The sequence below is a fragment of the Rutidosis leptorrhynchoides genome, chromosome 5, assembly GCF_046630445.1.
Source record: "Rutidosis leptorrhynchoides isolate AG116_Rl617_1_P2 chromosome 5, CSIRO_AGI_Rlap_v1, whole genome shotgun sequence".
Classification (NCBI taxonomy): domain Eukaryota; kingdom Viridiplantae; phylum Streptophyta; class Magnoliopsida; order Asterales; family Asteraceae; genus Rutidosis; species Rutidosis leptorrhynchoides.
In genome coordinates, this window is record NC_092337.1 from 84,898,338 (window position 1) to 84,916,897 (window position 18,560).

Sequence of the window (18,560 nt, forward strand, 5' to 3'; positions counted from 1 at the left end):
AACGAACATATATTTCATAGCATTATTCCTCAAGAAAGACAAGCTTTTAGTTGCAATTGTTCTATTTACAAGTGATATTCGTTTAAATAATAAAAGGTGAAGACAAAAGACAGATTCGACGAATTGAAGACGCAAACGACCAAAAAGCTCAAAAGTACAAAAGACAATCAAAAAGGTTCCAATTATTGATAAGAAACGTCTCGAAATTACAAGAGTACAAGATTCAAAACGCAAAGTACAAGATATTAAATTGTACGCAAGGACGTTCGAAAATCCGGAACCGGGACCAGAGTCAACTCTCAACGCTCGACGCAACGGACTAAAAATTACAAGTCAACTATGCACATAAATATAATATAATATTTAAATAATTCTTATAATTATTTAATATATTATATTTATATTTAAACCGTCGGTAAACAAAGAGCCAAACTCCTCTGAGCTGTAAAAGTAAACTCCGCGACTAGCGGAGTTTGAAGGCCAAAAAGGCCGCGAGTCGCGGAGCCCCAAATTCAGAAACCCCCTATAAAGCTAACGCATTCTGATCGTAAAACATCATCTTTTTTCTTCTTCTCCTCATACGTAAAATATATATATATATATAATTTATATTTTAATTTTAATTATAATTCTAATAATAAGGGTATGTTAGCGAATATTGTAAGGGTGTAAGTCGAAAATCTGTCCGTGTAACGCTACGCTATTTTTAATCATTGTAAGTTATGTTCAACCTTTTTACATTAATGTCTCGTAGCTAAGTTATTATTATGCTTATTTAAAACGAAGTAATCATGATGTTGGGCTAATTACTAAAATTGGGTAATTGGGCTTTGTACCATTATTGGGGTTTGAACAAAAGAACGACACTTGTGGAAATTAGACTATGGGCTATTAATGGGCTTTATATTTGTTTAACTAAATGATAGTTTGTTAATGTTAATATAAAGATTTACAATTGGGCGTCCCTATAAATTACCATATACACTCAATCGGACACGATGGGCGGGGTATTTATATGTACGAATAATCGTTCATTTAACCGGACACGGGAATGGATTAATAGCCACTAGAATAATTAAAACAGGGGTGAAATTATGTACAAAGGACACTTGGTATAATTGATAACAAAATATTAAAACCTTGGGTTACACTCAGTCGACATCCTGGTGTAATTATTAAACAAAGTATTAAAATCTTGTTACAGTTTAAATCCCCAAATAGTTGGAATATTTAACTTCGGGTATAAGGATAATTTGACGAGGACATTCGCACTTTATATTTATGACTGATGGACTGTTATGGACAAAAACCAGACGGACATATTAAATAATCCAGGACAAAGGACAATTAACCCATGGGCATAAAACTAAAATCAACACGTCAAACATCATGATTACGGAAGTTTAAATAAGCATAATTCTTTTATTTCATATTTAATTTCCTTTATATTTAATTGCACTTCTAATTATCGCACTTTTATTTATTGTTATTTAATCGCACTTTTAATTATCGTACTTTTTAATTATCGCAATTTTATTTTATCGCACTTTTATTGCAATTTCATTATTGTTATTTATTTTACGCTTTAAATTAAGTCTTTTATTTATTTAATATTTTACATTAGGTTTTAACTGCGACTAAAGTTTTAAAATCGACAAACCGGTCATTAAACGGTAAAAACCCCCCTTTATAATAATAATAATATTACTTATATATATGTTTGTATTTTTATAAAAGTAAATTAATATAGCGTTGAGCTTTGTTTAAAAAAATATTCCCTGTGGAACGAACCGGACTTACTAAAAACTACACTACTGTACGATTAGGTACACTGCCTATAAGTGTTGTAGCAAGGTTTAAGTATATCCGTTCTCTAAATAAATAAATATCTTGTGTAAAAATGTATCGTATTTAATAGTATTTCCTGCTAAAATTAATAAGTATTTTATATACCCCTCGCAAAACATCAAAAGGCACACCATAAATGAATATTTAAATCAAAGGTTTTCGACATCTAATGATTTCTACATATAGACAATCACCGTAAATAATAGTTTACAATAGTACTTCCGTTGACAATGCAGTCAAAATAAGATACATGGTGATGATTTGGTGAATGCAACGTTTCCTTGAAAAATATGCCATGTACGACTCCATGCACATAGCTTGTCTAACATATAAGCAAACAGCGGAAGACTTCTAGGGAACCTGAGAATAAACATGCTAACAAGTGTCAACACAAAGGTTGGTGAGTTCATAGTTTTAGTGTTTCGCGTAATTTGTATATAAAAGTGGATCACAAGATTTCAGTTGTTTCATCCAGAAACGTTTATCAATAGATTCTACGTAACAGAGCACCCTGGTAACTAAGCTTTAACGTTATAATGATAAATACCCCATTCGTTTTAATACACGCAAACCAACGTGTCCTAAACTCAAATAACACACGTCCGTTAAAAGGCTAGCGCTCTAGCTCGGACGGGGATGTCAAGCCCTATGGATCCATATACTGTTATTCGCGCCCACCAGTCCATATCCTATGTACTGGCAGCTACTAGTTACCAAAGCTAAGGGATTTTCGGTTCAAACTCAGTGTAGAATTAAGTATGTACTTGTATTCATTGCGTTTAAAATAAATTGCATGTATTCTCAGCCTAAAAATATATATTGCAAAAGCAATTAAAAATGGAGCAATGAAACTCACCTTAGCAGCACATAAAGTTGTTCATCGTAATGTGACCGAAACTCGAAATATCAAATAATCGTAGATCTCAACCTAGAGAACATATGTTGGTCAATAAATGTCTATCAAGCTAGGTCAGGTCATAGTGTATCACAATCCTAATGCTCGAGATCGACATACAAAAGTTATCCAAAGTCGTTTCAAAAAGTCAATTTTGACAGTTGTTTAACAAAATGAGACGTACCTTATATAAGGATTCATTTACTCGATTGGTAATATTCAAAAATCCAATATATCAATCTTACAGACAAGTTGTTTAAATATTAATTGCATATTCAAAAGCAATTCCAATTAACGTCAATTATAATTCAGTTGATCATATCTTTTAATCCGTTCATCGAAACTATTCGATATCTAAATGAAAAGTCATTGATTTTTCGCCAGCTTTTCAAAAACATGCATATCATATACCTTTTACCAGTAATATATGTATTTAATTCGTGATTCATCATAAACTGTTTAACGACGAAATTTAGTATACAAGCATGTATAAATATATATACTCGAGCACTAGACATGGATACACAATTAATATATAAAAGATAAAATATGAGTGCTTACGTATCAATATTGAGATTCAATATTGTAGGAAACTACGTAGACGCAACGGAGATGATAAACACTAGGTTTGATTCACAAATATACCCCCGAACATTACCCATAACCTCCTTGGCAATAACCCATAATTTTCTTAGCTCTATCTCGCTTGAAAACCATTTTGAAAGTGACATGCTCAAGACCTCGTCGTAGTATTTTATGTATAATATTAATACTACTAATAATAAGATTAATAATAATATTAATCTTAATAATAATAATAATTATAATAATAATAATAATAATAATAATAATAATAATAATAATAATAATAATAATAATAATAATAATAATAATAATAATAATAATAATAATAATAATAATAATAATAATATAAATATAATAAATAAATACGGAGTAATATATGATGTGTGAAAACTAAGCCAAAAATCGAACAATTTATAGAACCTTTTCTGAAAAAGTCCCCCATGCGATCGCATGGGATTTGTGCTTCAAGGCCATACGATCGCATGGCCCTCTGATCCAGCTCACCAACTTTTGTTTTCTTGTTTGTCGTCATATTTATTTATTAATATATAATATATATAATTTATATTAATTAATTATATATTATATTATATTCTCGTACATAGTTGACTTGAAATTTTCGTTCCTGAGGTCTCGTACGTTGTCACTCGACTTATGCTCCGGTTCCGGTTTCTCGAACGCATTTTCGTATGCTTAGAAAACTATCACTTTACGTTTCGTGACTCCTACCTTTGTCAAAATATAGTCTTAAATTATCAACAAACTATACCACTCAAAGTATATCTTAATCTTTCGAGAGTTTTGGTCATTTACTTCTATAAATCATTGTCTCATTATTTATTAATATAATAGTATTTATCAAATGTTTCATAACCAAGTTAATATCTATTTTCAATATTTATAAACACGTCTTAAAATACATATCGCAATTTATTCATATATCTAATTCTAACAGTTAATATTCCTTATTATTGTATGTGTCCAAATTACGTTATTTAAACAAACACTTTACCATTTATTCCGAATACCGTTAAACATGAATGATTTCCCAAATCAACGTGGACCTCACAACAGAAACTCGTAATAATATTATAATTCTTAAGGGACTTAATAAATATCTTTTAATTCAATCGTTTGGTATAATCTTTTAATTCCGTAGTTAAATATATCAATCAGATAATCAAACCAATAAGTTTAATGCACAGTATCATTTTCTTAACACTTTGTTATGTTTTCAAGTTATAGTGTGTGTGTGTGTGTATATATATATATATATATATATATATATATATATATATATATATATATATATATATATATATATATATAATTGTTCGCGAATTGTTGAGAACAATCGAAGGGTATTTGAATAGTTTAAAATTTTGAGATTCAACTTCATAGACTTTGCTTATCGTGTCGGAAACGTTAAAGATTAAGTTTAAATTTTGTCAGAAATTTCCGGGTCATCACAACTTGTAATTGAATAATGTTTAATAATTTAATTTTATATACAAGTAAAAAAAACGTATTTTCACGTCATTTTACATATAGCTTGTACATATTTTTTATAATGAATAAAATTAGGTAGGTTTTTTTTTTAAAAAGTTGTATATTATTATTACCCGCTGGTTATCCACGGGTCACAGGTATTTATGGGTCACGGGCATGGGCAAAACATTTTTATCCGCGGGTGGGTAACGGGTCTCAACGTGCAAAAAAGAAACCGGACGAGCGGGTCGTGGGTATATAGAACCCGCGGACCTTGCCCGCGGGCACCATTCCTACTTATGTCATGAACCGGTGACAAAAATAATACGTATAAGGTTATTCAAAGAAATGAATTGTACGTATCTATTAAAGTAAACAAATTCTAAAAAATAAAAGATATAAGGAAATCTGTGATCTTTTAGATAAATTTTTAATTTAATAACTTGATTTCCTACATTAATGCCTTGATTTTTTTAACTCTTCAAACAGTATTATATTTGAACTTCTGTTTAACCGTGAAATACATATCCTCTGGTTTCTATTGAAAATTATTCATCATCAAACAAAGAAGACGAAAACAACAATGGATGCTGCTGAACATATGGTACAGGTCTACACATCCTATCATCTGTTGCAAATAAACAACTAACTTCTATAACAAATATGCTCGCTATATCGTGACGACAACAAAAATTAAATTGCTAAACTGTTATAATACTCTAACAGGTGGGTATTAACGAAGACATGAATCATGGTACATACTTAATTTACAACTATCTCTATACTTACATGTTTGTTATCAAATCATTGATTGCTTAATTATACGTTACCAATAGAACAAATGTTGATATGCCAATAACACATTATCACATCTCTATACCATTTTTAATATTTAAAAAAAATGCTTCAAAAATTCATGTGTTTACTATTATCTATGGAACTTGGATGACACCCACTCAACGATGTACAATGTGGATTGGTAGAATACGTCCAACTGATATGTTATGGCATTATTTACAATTCATGATCATATCAAACGATTAACTACGTTGTCTGATATGTTCAAGAGTACAACCAAAGTTTGAAAGCATATACACAGGTTTTCCGTTGATCATATCAAACTAAATCACCAACTCATCAGAGTTTATTAAATTGCTTTCATTTCTTTTTATTGTTGAATACAATGGTTTCTTAAGTTTATGAACTATCTCAAATTATGCAGCAAAAATAATAATGTATTTCATGTTCGTTCAAATTAATTACTATATTGTTTCTGTCATACTAGGGTACGTTTAGTCTTTTTAAAACATAACTCCAAAATGCCCGCGATCTCGCGGGTCTTTAACTAGTTTAGTTTAAAAGTTGCCATCATTTTCCATTAATTAAAAAGTTAATGTTAAAGTTAAGTTATACGGAGTATCAAATGTCAACGTAGCTTCATCATAGTGTGGAAATATTTCGGCCGATATTGGTGTGGTCAATTCAGATGTTTAATTTGATGATGATGACGCTACTATGACATTATCGGTGAATACAAACTATTTCTTTTAATTGTTTTTATTACATCGATCATCATGAATTATACGGAGTATAAATAAATAAATTAAATATTATATAAAGGGATTATTATGAGAATATATGTCAGCTCTCAAGGATCTAGGAACTTCGAAAGGTGTCGAAAACAATGAGAATAAAGTTTTAAACATTTAGATTTTCCACTTTTTATAAGCACATTTGTAGGGATTATTACCTAAATGTCCATTTTTCCTAACATTTTTGACTCAAAATCCATAAAAAAAAAAAAAAAAAAAAGTTGACAATTTGCCCGCACAAAGCGCAAGGATGCAAGCTGCCACTTGCGACCTTGCTCCCCTGGAACGCAAGGACGCAAGGTGCCTCTTGCGACCTTGCTCTCCGGGGACGCAAGGACGCAAGGTGCCTCTTGCTCCCGCATGCATGTCATAATCATTGTTATAAACTAGGAACCAGGCCCAATGGGTGTGCAATCTGAACATTTGCCCGGGGCTCATATATTTTAGGGGCCCCAAAAAAATTAGGTAGGTATTTGCTTGTTATTTGTTAAACCATATCTTTTAGAGCTCAAAAGAAATTAAGGAAATAGAGACCCTAATATTCGAAAAAGCTTTTGATTGCCTCAATTGGGGTTTTTTAGATGACATGATGGGGTACATGGGTTTTGGGGATAAGTGGAGGAGTTGGATTGCATCGTGTTTAAAATCGGCTTCAATCTCGGTGCTTGTAAATGGCTCTCTGACAAACGAATTTAATCTTGAACGCGGGGTATGGCTCTCCGACAAACGAATTTAAGTAACTTACATACAATATCGATTTGTATCTAAGTTACTTACTCGTGCTATTGTATGATATTGTCCTATTGAATATTGATTTCTTGATTGATTACTTAATTTTACAAGTCCTAAAATTCAATCGAATAGTCTGACGTTAATTCTATTGATGCTAATTGCTAAACTTCAATATTAAATATTTCAATCGCATGTGAATGTTACAGTATTGATTAAAATCGATTGATTTATTTTTGGGCCCCTAGTTAATTTGTTTATGTTTACTCAATTACTCATAACTCATGAAAAAACAATTTATCAAGATATGTAATTTTAATGCGAAACTCTGATTTTTATTGATATGACGTTAATTATTGTTTTTTTAAATGACTTATATTATTCTTTCGGGTCTTTTTTTTTTTCGCCTCGTTCGGGGCCCTCAAATTCTCAGGACCGGCTTGCTAGGAACACTATTCTTTGGCCCATACCTCTTTGTTAGAGGTTGGTAGTTTGATTCTTTGGGGTGACAATATTGCATATAAGGATATCATTTTGATTTTGAATTCCACCTAAGGTCGTCTTTTGCACATCGCGTTGTTGGGGCAACGTCGATGGGTTTTACTCGCAATGCCTTCGGATTGGTCCGGGTTTTCTCCAGGTCAGCACTTGAGAGCGGGTTATGCAAGTGCAGAAAATGATCGCGTGGGTGGTTTAGTTTCCCTTGGGTGATCCAAACTGCTGTTCGAAAAAAACGAACACAGTTTGTTCGGAAAAAATACTATGTTATTAAATTTGACAATAAAGATAATATAATTTTTGCCAATGGGGCTTTGCCTCATTGGTCACCATGTTAACATGGTGTTCGAGGAGATCAAGGGTTCGAGTCTCGGGGGGGGGGGGGGGGGGGGGGATTTTCGTGAATTAACTCTAACCACTAACATTGCCTTTCAAAAAAAAAAAAAAAAAAAAAAAAAAAAAAAAAAAAAAAAAAAAAAAAAAGATAATATAATTTTTTCATATGCTCAAAAATGATTACTTGTTTCGTTAAGTGCTCACATGTTCTTGGCATTTAATGAACAAAATTACACGGTTGGTTCAGAAACCTTATAATAAATTGTAGTAATAATAAATAAAATATAGAATATAATAAATAATAGATAGTAAAAAAGTAAAAAATATTAAAATAAATAATAAATCAAAAGAAAATTAAAAATTAAATATGAATACAAAAATTATAAAAACTATAAAAAATTAAAGTTTTAATTTTTTTTTAAGTTTTTAAATTTTCAGTTTTTTTTCATTTTTTTTTTAAATAATAAAAAATTCGGAAACTAAAAAATTAAATTATCTTAATTTATTATTATTTCTATCTTTTTTTTTATATATTTTAGTACTTTATTATTATTATTTTTATAAGATTCATGGATCAACCGTATAATTTTGTTCCTCACATGCCAAACAAATGTGAGTACTTAAAAAAAAATTAATTAACGATCGTTAATAAATTTGACGATGTTATCTCAGTTGCACACTTTTTCAAAGCATAATTATTTTTGAGCAAAAATTGTAACACGTAATTTTTTTCGAGCATATGAAAAAGTTATATTATCTTTATTGTTAAATTTAATAATATAGAAGCGAAACGATGGCAATTAGAATATCAAGATATTTTTTCGGACCATTTTGTCACGGACTTATCTCGATAAGCTCACGTGCGGCACTTAGTCTCTACTAAGTCAGCCTTACTCGGACCTTATAACGATTCAAGTAACCAAAAGAGAAAATATTATAGAACAAGTGGAATTGAAGAAAATACTTATATTGCTTGAGAATGCTTTACAAGAGAGAATGTTTGAGATTTGAGGTGTGGTGTGCCAAATGAGGCCACCCCTATTTATACTACTCTTACATCAAAATGGATGGCTATGATTAAACTAAATCAATGGCTATGATCTAAGTACTAGAAACTTCATGACCTAGAAATATCTATGGAGTTTCCATACCATTCCATGGAAGAATCAAGGAGAGAATTCTAGACATCTTCCATATGCTTCTTGGGCCTTCCATGATTTGGGTTATAATCTTAGTGGGTTGGGCCACATAGTTGTTGGGTTGTGACATTCTCCCCCACCTAAGCTCGCGACGTCCTCGTCGTGTGATCCTCGTGATACTTCTTGATTTTGTCTGTGAACTGCCATAATATGTCTTCGGCTTCCCAGCTTGCTTCACTATCGGGCAAGTTACGCCACTTAACTAGGTATTCTCTATAGCTCGGCACACCTCGTCTCCGTACAGTTCGATGCAACAAGATATCTTCCACCTCACGATCAAACGAAGTTGCAACTGCCATTGGTGCACGTTTGGAAACTCCTCGTTCTGGGTTTTCCTCGTCTCCATGATAAGGTTTTAGAAAACTTACGTGGAAGACTGGATGAATCTTTAATTTGGGCGGTAGTTGAACTCGATAAGATACATTCCCAACACGTCCAATTACCGGGAATGGGCCTTCATATCTCCGGATCAATCCTTTGTGCACCTTCCTAAATGTTTTGAATTGTTGAGGTAAAAGCTTCACCATCACTTGGTCCCCAACTTTGAACTCAACATGTCGTCTTTTCTCATCCGCCCATTTCTTCATTTTCTTGGCTGCCTTATCTAGTGATGCTCGCGCCAAGTCGGCTTGTTCGTGCCACTCCTTCATCGTTCTATAAGCGGCTGGGCTGCTTCCATCATATGAAGCGGCCAAAGCATTCGGGGTCAAAGGTTGGCGTCCTGTCACCAACTCAAAAGGACTCTTTCCCGTGGACTCACTCCTTTGCATGTTATAAGAGAACTGAGCAATATCAAGAAGCTTAGCCCAATCATGTTGATTTGCACTTACATAGTGTCGAAGATAGAGCTTCAATAGTGCATTCACCCTTTCCGTCTGTCCATCCGTTTGGGGATGAAAACTCGTGGAGAAATTCAAGTCTGTCCCCATGATCTTGAACAACTCCGTCCAAAAACGCCCCGTGAACCTTGGATCTCGATCACTTACTATCACATGCGGTATCCCCCAATACTTCACCACATTCTTGAAAAATAGTTTTGCGGTTTCATCCACAGTAACTTCGGATGATGCGGCTATGACGGTACCATACTTAGAAAACCGGTCTACCACGACTATAATACTCCCACACCCTTCCGACTTGGGTAAGCAAGTAATGAAGTCCATGGAAACACTCTCCCATGGTCCTTTCGGTGTAGGTAGCGGCTGTAATAGTCCTCCTGGTTGGCGTTGCTCTATCTTGTCTTGTTGGCATATTAGGCATGTCCGCACGTACGTCTCTACATCGTCTTCCATCCTTGGCCAATAATAAGTGCCTTCTACTAATGCCAGCGTCCTCTTGATACCTGGATGACCAGCCCACTTTGAATCATGACACTCCTTCAAGATTGTCCGTCTAAGATCACCCCACCTAGGCACATATAACCGGTCTCCTTTGGTGAATAATAGATCACCCTTGAGCCAAAACCTTCGCGTTTTCCCATCTCGAGCCAATCCAACAAGGTTTTTGGCTATAGAATCATGCTCTAATCCCTCCTTTATACGATCTTGAAGGAAGAATTGTGGTTTTGTGATCGCTGCAAACTCCGCCTTACGACTTAGGGCATCAGCTACCACATTGGCTTTTCCAGGCTTATACTCCAACACATAGTCAAATTCGGCTAGGAAGTCTTGCCAACGAGCTTGTTTGGGACTCAACTTCTTTTGGATTTGAAAATAACTCGTTGCCACATTATCCGTCTTAATCACGAACCTTGATCCCAAAAGATAATGCCTCCATGTCCTCAAACAATGAACCACTGCCGTCATCTCCTTCTCCTGCACAGTGTACTTCCTTTCCGCCTCGTTAAGTTTTCGGTTTTCGAACGCGATTGGGTGACCCTCTTGCATTAGAACTCCTCCAATAGCAAAGTCCGATGCGTCTGTGTGTAACTCGAACGGAATGGTCACATCTGAAAGTCTCAACACCGGTTCTTCCATGACCGCTCCTTTCAACTCTTCGAATGCTGCTTGACATTTCTCATCCCACAACCAAGCTTTGTTCTTCTTTAACAATTCTGTCAATGGAGCCACTTTCGCCGAGTATCCCTTGATAAAACGACGATAGTAGTTTACTAAACCAAGAAAAGATCGTAAATCAGTCACCTTCATTGGTGCCTCCCACTCTTGAATTGCCTTGACCTTAACCCCGTCCATGAGTAACTTCCCATTTTTAATTCGATGTCCAAGAAAATCCACCTCCTCTAATCCGAATGAACATTTCTCTAGCTTCACATACAACTCGTTGTCCCTTAGTACTTGAAATACTTGCTTCAAGTGCCTCACATGATCTTCCATGGTGTCGCTATACACGACTATGTCATCCAAGTACACCACGACAAACTTGTCGAGGAACGGGTGGAATAATTTGTTCATCAAAGTACAAAATGTGGCAGGGGCATTGGTTAAACCAAAGGGCATGACTAGGAATTCATAAGCGCCATACCTCGTCACGCATGTGGTCTTAGCCTCATCTCCTTCGGCAATTCGGACTTGATAATATCCCGATCTCAAGTCTAACTTGGAGAAGTATCTCGCCTTCCCAAGTTGATCGAACAAATCAGCAATAAGTGGGATTGGGTATTTGTTCTTGATAGTTACCTTGTTGAGTGCCCGGTAATCTATACACATCCGCAAGGACCCATCCTTCTTTCTTTGAAATAGCACTGGAGCACCATACGGGGATTTTGACGGTCGGATGTATCCCGCATCCAGTAACTCCTTAAGTTGTCTTCGCAACTCCTCCAACTCGGGTGGTGGCATTCGGTATGGGGCTTTGGAAGGTGGTTTTGATCCCGGCTCCAACTCGATCACATGGTCAACCTCCCTCCTAGGTGGTAACTTCTTTGGTAACTCCTTGGGCATGACATCCTTGAACTCATCAAGGACCTTCTCAATTTCCTTGGGTACCTCTACTTTTCCCTTATCTTCGACCGTCTCTTGCTTTGCTACCGCTAAATAGCATGTCTCATTCTTGTTGTACCCCTTCTTGAATTGCATGGCCGAAAGTGACTTGGATGCACTCTTGCTTCCACGTTCGGTTGACACCATACAAGTCTTCTCACCATCCAAGATACACAGTGAGTTAGCGAACGGTATAGGGAAACCGCGTACCTTATCTAGGAACTCCATCCCAAGTACTAACTTGAAGTCGTCTATAGGCACGACCGATAGATCAATCGTTCCTTCCCATTCTCCAATCTTCACTTGCACATCTTTAGCCACTCCACTAATCGGTTTAGCATTCGCGTTCACCGTCTTCATCATTCCGCCCTCCTTTATCTCTTTAATCCCCAATCTCTTAGCTTCCTCGGTGGAGACAAAGTTATGAGTAGCTCCCGTATCTACCAAAGCTCGTAACCGGTTTCCTCGAACATAAACTTCCACGAATTGGAGTCCTTTAGCCATTACTTTGGGTACCTCCACCTTGGCCTTGATAGTGTTGAGTATTTGCATCGATCCCATGCACAAATCCTCATCCTGACAACCCACCTTTTGAGCTTCCATAGCATGAAGGCTAGCTTTCTTCGGACAATCTCGGGCTCTATGCGGTCCATCACATATGAAACATCCATCATTCTTGTAAGAAGTTTTTATGCTCTTGTTATTCCCGGTTGGTGGCTTACGTGTATTATCATTCCTTGATTGGGTGGGCTTATCTCCCCCACCTTTCTCACGGCTCACCTTCTTATCTTTTGACTTGAACGAATCTTTCCTATTAGCATGGTCGACTAGTGCCTCCGCTTGAGCAATTGCGGTGGCAAGGTCTTGGACTCCTCGTCTCTCCAACTCCGTTTTAGCCCAATGTTGCAAACCATCGAGAAAATAGAAGAGAAGAATATCATCGGGAATATCTGGGACCTCCAGGCTAAGGTTCGTGAATTCTTTAATATACTCCCGAATCGTCCCGGAATGATGTAATTTACGTAGACGACTCATCGCATCCTTTTGAGCATTCTTGGGGTAGAATTGATTCTTAAGTTCGGTAAGGAAATCATCCCAAGTATCAATAGTAACCGTACCTTTCTCGATATCTCCATATCGACGACGCCACCATAACGCTGCGGTATCCTTCAGGTAACGGGTTGTCGTCTTTATCTTCATTGCATCATCCACTATGTTGACTCCTTCCAAGTATTGTTCCATCTCCCATATAAAATCATCAACCGCTCGGGCTTCCCGCTTCCCCACGAACGGTGACGGCTTGGGAACGTCCACCTTCAGAGCATTGCATCCAGTGTTGCCACCCCCACTAGCCATGAATCTCAAACAAGAGTTCATGTTGGTTTGTAAATCCACGAGGCGTTGGTGAATAGTGGAGACCTCCCCCTCCATTTTGCCTCGCAACTTCGTAATCTCACCCATGAGCATACCCCTTAAGTCATGGATCTCACGTCGCATGTCAACGTCTAGCACGTTGATTGCACTCTTGCAATCATCTTTCAATTCGTCAAAGTCCCCGTCCAAACCATCCAAACGTTGGTGGACGTCTTCGACCTTTGCTTTCACGCCGTCCATGGATGTCTCTACATCCATGATCCTTTTGTCCAAGTTTGCGACAAAGTCTTTGGACGTACCTCGGTTCTTCTTGGCTCCTTGGCGAGTCTCTACCCGGCCATGAGTCTCATCACCCATCACACCACTTGTTGCGCTCACATTCTTCTCGGTCTCGGTTGCCATCTCCTTGAATCGACCTTGCTCTGATACCAAATGTCACGGACTTATCTCGATAAGCTCACGTGCGGCACTTAGTCTCTACTAAGTCAGCCTTACTCGGACCTTATAACGATTCAAGTAACCAAAAGAGAAAATATTATAGAACAAGTGGAATTGAAGAAAATACTTATATTGCTTGAGAATGCTTTACAAGAGAAAATGTTTGAGATTTGAGGTGTGGTGTGCCAAATGAGGCCACCCCTATTTATACTACTCTTACATCAAATTGGATGGCTATGATTAAACTAAATCAATGGCTATGATCTAAGTACTAGAAACTTCATGACCTAGAAATATCTATGGAGTTTCCATACCATTCCATGGAAGAATCAAGGAGAGAATTATAGACATCTTCCATATGCTTCTTGGGCCTTCCATGATTTGGGTTATAATCTTAGTGGGTTGAGTCACATAGTTGTTGGGTTGTGACAATTTGCCCTAAATTTTAAACTCCTGTAAATTATCATCCAAACACACGACTTAATATTAATAAATAGGAGAACTCGTATATTCTACCTTATTACACGTTCAATCGAGCCATTAGAGATTTAGCTTCCCATTTTATTATTAATTAATCCAAAAATCCCATATATTAACACTAACACTAACACTTATATACTAAAAATGGTGTCGAATGTCGTCGTTTAAGTTATATCGAATTGTCGTTTTGAATTTGCGTTAACATTACAAACGGTCCTACAACTTCGACTATATTTACACTACGGCCCCTCAAGTTTACACTTTTTAGGGGTAAAAAAGTGTAAATATATAATTTTATTAATATAAAAGAAACTAATTCCACCCGAATTTATAACAGGCTCTATCTTCTCGCTCGATGCGAGTTAAAATTTTCAGAGACCACCGTTCAACTCGAAAAAATCTTACGAACCCAACGGGACTAACTATACGCAAAACGGACACTTTTAAAAAAAAAAAAGCTAAACACAACGACAACCCTTATCTTCCTGTTCGCCACGAGTTAAATTTTTTTGACGGCAGCGTCAGACTCGAAATAATTTTATGAACAAAAACGAAACTAACCACGTTCGAAACTGACACTTTTTAAAAAAACGCTAAACACAATGACAACCCGTATCTTTCTGTTCGCCGGGAGTTAAATTTTTCCGACAGCACCGTTACACTAGGAAAAAATTATTGAACAAAACAAAACTAACTACGTTAGAAACGGATACTTTTTAAAAAAACGCTTAACACAACGACATCTAAAACGGCGCATAACACATGGGCCGTGTTCCCCTCTGTAAATACACAACGCTACATTAAATATGAATACGCAGGCCGAAAGCACGCGTCGCAACGCGCGAGCTGGTCCGGACTAGTTTGAATGAAAAGAGCGTAATCTCATTATAAAGGAAAAAACACAAGTACACATACACAAATTAAATATGTTAATATGTATATAAGCTTTCGAGTTCTAGTTCTAAATCCGTAATCATTTACTTAAAAACACCTTTAAACTCCCTAAAATCCAAGAATCTACTTTGTAATTGAAACTTCCATATAAAGCCCCTTTAGTGACACACCAAGATAAAGAATCTCTAACCTTTAAGCAACCTTTCACCCAAGCAATTCTAAAATACCAAAACTTAAAACTCGTATATGCTTCTTTACTTGTTCATATTATCGTCTTTTAAACACTATATTGCCCATGACACCTGCTTATGATATTTCTTAAAAACACACAACATTTAAACTAACACTAACTGACCCAACCTTTCAATGGCGGTCACACATGCTGATCTTGCACCTAGTCGTAAAGGGGCTGATATCGGAAGCAAAACAGGTGTCGTGTTGATAGTGTTTTCTATACTTCTTGGCTTGCTTTGCTTTGTTCTTTGTCTCATTGCGGAATCAACGCGCTCTCAGGTTTTCAATCTCTTTAGTATAATCATTATATCCAACTTAAACAATTTTTTTATTATTTTGTTGTTGTTGTTGTTGCTGCTGCTGCTGCTAAAGCATGAAAAACTACCAGCATCTTTGTCATATATTATTTAAGGCCATTTTAAGTTGTTACTTAAGATTTATTGTACAAAATAAATTAACTTGTGTCCCTCTGTAAATAAAACAGAGTTTGACACATTACCCATGAGGCCATGCTAGTTATCAACTTAATTTATAGCTTCGATTTATTAAAAAGTTTGGACTTATAATTTATTCTATGAAATGAATAATATTTATATTTATATTATATATTCAGTGGTACGTACGGTAACTCTTTAAAAAAAAATGTTTGTTCATAGAAGTTGATTGAATTTTTTATCAAGTTAAGTGAGAGACGATAAATGCAATTAAAGTGCTTTGTAACTGTCTGATTTATAAGTCAAGTATTCTTGTTTGACTGGTTGATTCAGTTATGATACAAAGAAGAAAAATGATCGAATAATCATTGTATGATGAATTTTTTTTGCAGTTGATACGAGAGGTAAGTGATGGTGGTGGAGAGGACTCGGTGAAGGGCAAATGTAGATACAGCGGCAATGGGAAAATGCCATTGATTTGTGCTGCAGGTGCGTTTTTGTCCCTCGCAGTTGCTATGGTGGTGCAACACACACACTTGCTATTATCCGTTAGTAAATCAGACCCCGACCCAAGTCTACTTATGACATGGGATTCTCTCGGTAATGATCATCTCAGCACGCTCACTTGGCAAGCTGGCTTTTTCTTCATTACCACTTGGTACGTCTAATAATCTAGTTACAAAATTACAATATACTTGGTGCATCACATTATAAGTGTCTACTTTGTCATTTAACCAATCAGAAAAAAAAAAGACTTAACTGGGTAGAGATGTATCTTGATTTGTGAAAATGGTACTTACTTTCAATTCTTAATTTGTGTCTAGTCATTGTAGATACATTGAGACTGGAAAGTATTAGTTACTCTGTGCGTCTCATTATAGGTATCTACTTAGTTGTTTAATTAATCAGAAAAGACTTAACTGAGTAGAGATGAAACTTGATTGGTGAAAACTGTACTTATTTTTGATTTGTGTGCCTAGTTAAAGTGGATACTTTTATTGGGACGGAGATGGTACCAATTAATGCTAATTGCTAATAAGTTTATTTTGTAACATTTCACAGGATATGTTTTTCGGTTGCTGAAGTTTTGTTGTTAATTGGACTAAGTGTTGAGTCAGGGCACTTAAAAGGGTGGTCAACTTTGAGGCCGAATTGTTTTATTGCTCGAGAAGGTTTATTCTCTGCAGCTGGGGTATTAGGGATGACAACGGTTTTTCTTGCATCTGGTTTATCTATGACAGCGCTACGAGCTCAATGGTTATTACAAGATCAAGAAAATGTTCGTCAACATGTTATAGAGACGTCAATGCTATATTCGTCTCCACAAAGATTGTCAAGCGATCAAATTATGGCGGTTGGTGGCGAAACTCCGATTGTTAGACATGATTTGTACCACGAGCCTGGATTGATCGAGTATTTAAGGGTTTTTGATAAAATTATTTGATTTAATTTTGTGTATCTTGACATTTTATTTGTGCATGTTGAGTAAAAAAACGGAAGTGTATAGATTTTGGACAGAACATTTGATGCCTAGTGATTGTATATATTTTGAGCTAAACTGCATATAAAATGCTAAACTTAATTAAGCTGCGAAAAGAATATACTACTGTATTCTGTAATAATTTGGAGTATTTCTATAGACTTATACTCGTAATATACACTACTAACTGATATAAATCTCACGACGCCCTTAAAAAACGTTAGGTAATCAACATGTGAATATGTTGAGAAAAGTGACACCGAATTATAGCAAACCGCTAGTAATAATTGAAATAACGACAATAATAGGACACCGAGATTTAACGTGGAAAACCCCAATAGGGTAAAAAATCACGGGCAAGGAAAGAAACGTTTCACTAATAAGAATAATTGGAATTACACTTCTCTCTAATTACAAGGATAAACACTAATCTTTATATCTCTTGTAATTAGGAGTTAACACTTTAACTCTCTATTAACTCTCTTTTAGTACACAAGAACACTTGTGATTTTGAGATACATATTGAAGCTTGTAAGGTCCTCTATTTATAGCCATGGAAGATGGCTGATTTGGTAATTAAAATGGTTGGTGAGATTGAAGTCAAATTTGCCTTCTCAAAATTGTAGGCACCATAGAAGAAACTAATTCAAACTTTGCTACTGACTTTAGCATGCCATCTTTGATATATTATTCAACAATCTCCCACTTGAAGATTTGATTGAAGCCCAATTAATCTTCACACGGTAATCCTTCATTGCCAATGATGTTGCTTACGTTTCTGCTAGGCCGCATGAGGAACGGCACCAAATAAACTTGTCACGATTGATTGACTGTTAGAAAATCGGCCACATTGTCGTCAGTATGAATTTTCTGCACATCCACGGTTCCTTCTTCCACTTTCTCACGAACGAAGTGATACTGAACTCGTATATGCTTTGTCTTTGAATGAAATGCCGGATTCCTTGCAAGATGCAAGGCACTCTGGTTGTCACAAAATAGAGTGATATTCTCTTGTTTGTGCCCGAATTCCTCCAACAACATTTTCAACCATACTGCCTCTTTAGTAGCGTGAGTAGCTGCTACATATTCTGCTTCTGTTGTTGATGTCGCCACAACT

At 35.8% G+C, this 18,560-nt stretch overlaps 1 protein-coding gene across 1 annotated transcript; it reads left to right on the forward strand.

The window, feature by feature from the left end:
* Nucleotides 1–15,661: 15,661 nt before the first annotated feature.
* Nucleotides 15,662–17,491, forward strand: LOC139848805 (protein MODIFYING WALL LIGNIN-1). The gene is made up of 3 exons (XM_071838499.1): nucleotides 15,662–15,808; nucleotides 16,356–16,621; nucleotides 17,026–17,491. Exons 1-3 carry the CDS (start codon nucleotides 15,662–15,664, stop codon nucleotides 17,405–17,407), a joined length of 795 nt encoding a protein of 264 aa, XP_071694600.1. The 3' UTR covers nucleotides 17,408–17,491.
* Nucleotides 17,492–18,560: the final 1,069 nt, after the last annotated feature.

Coding starts and splice junctions, on each gene's coding strand:
- LOC139848805 (XM_071838499.1), top strand. CDS start 15,662: ATGGCGGTCACACATGCTGATCTTGCACCTAGTCGTAAAGGGGCTGAT. Junction 15,809..16,355: donor CGGAATCAACGCGCTCTCAG/GTTTTCAATCTC, acceptor TTTTTTTTGCAG/TTGATACGAGAGGTAAGTGA. Junction 16,622..17,025: donor TTTTTCTTCATTACCACTTG/GTACGTCTAATA, acceptor AACATTTCACAG/GATATGTTTTTCGGTTGCTG.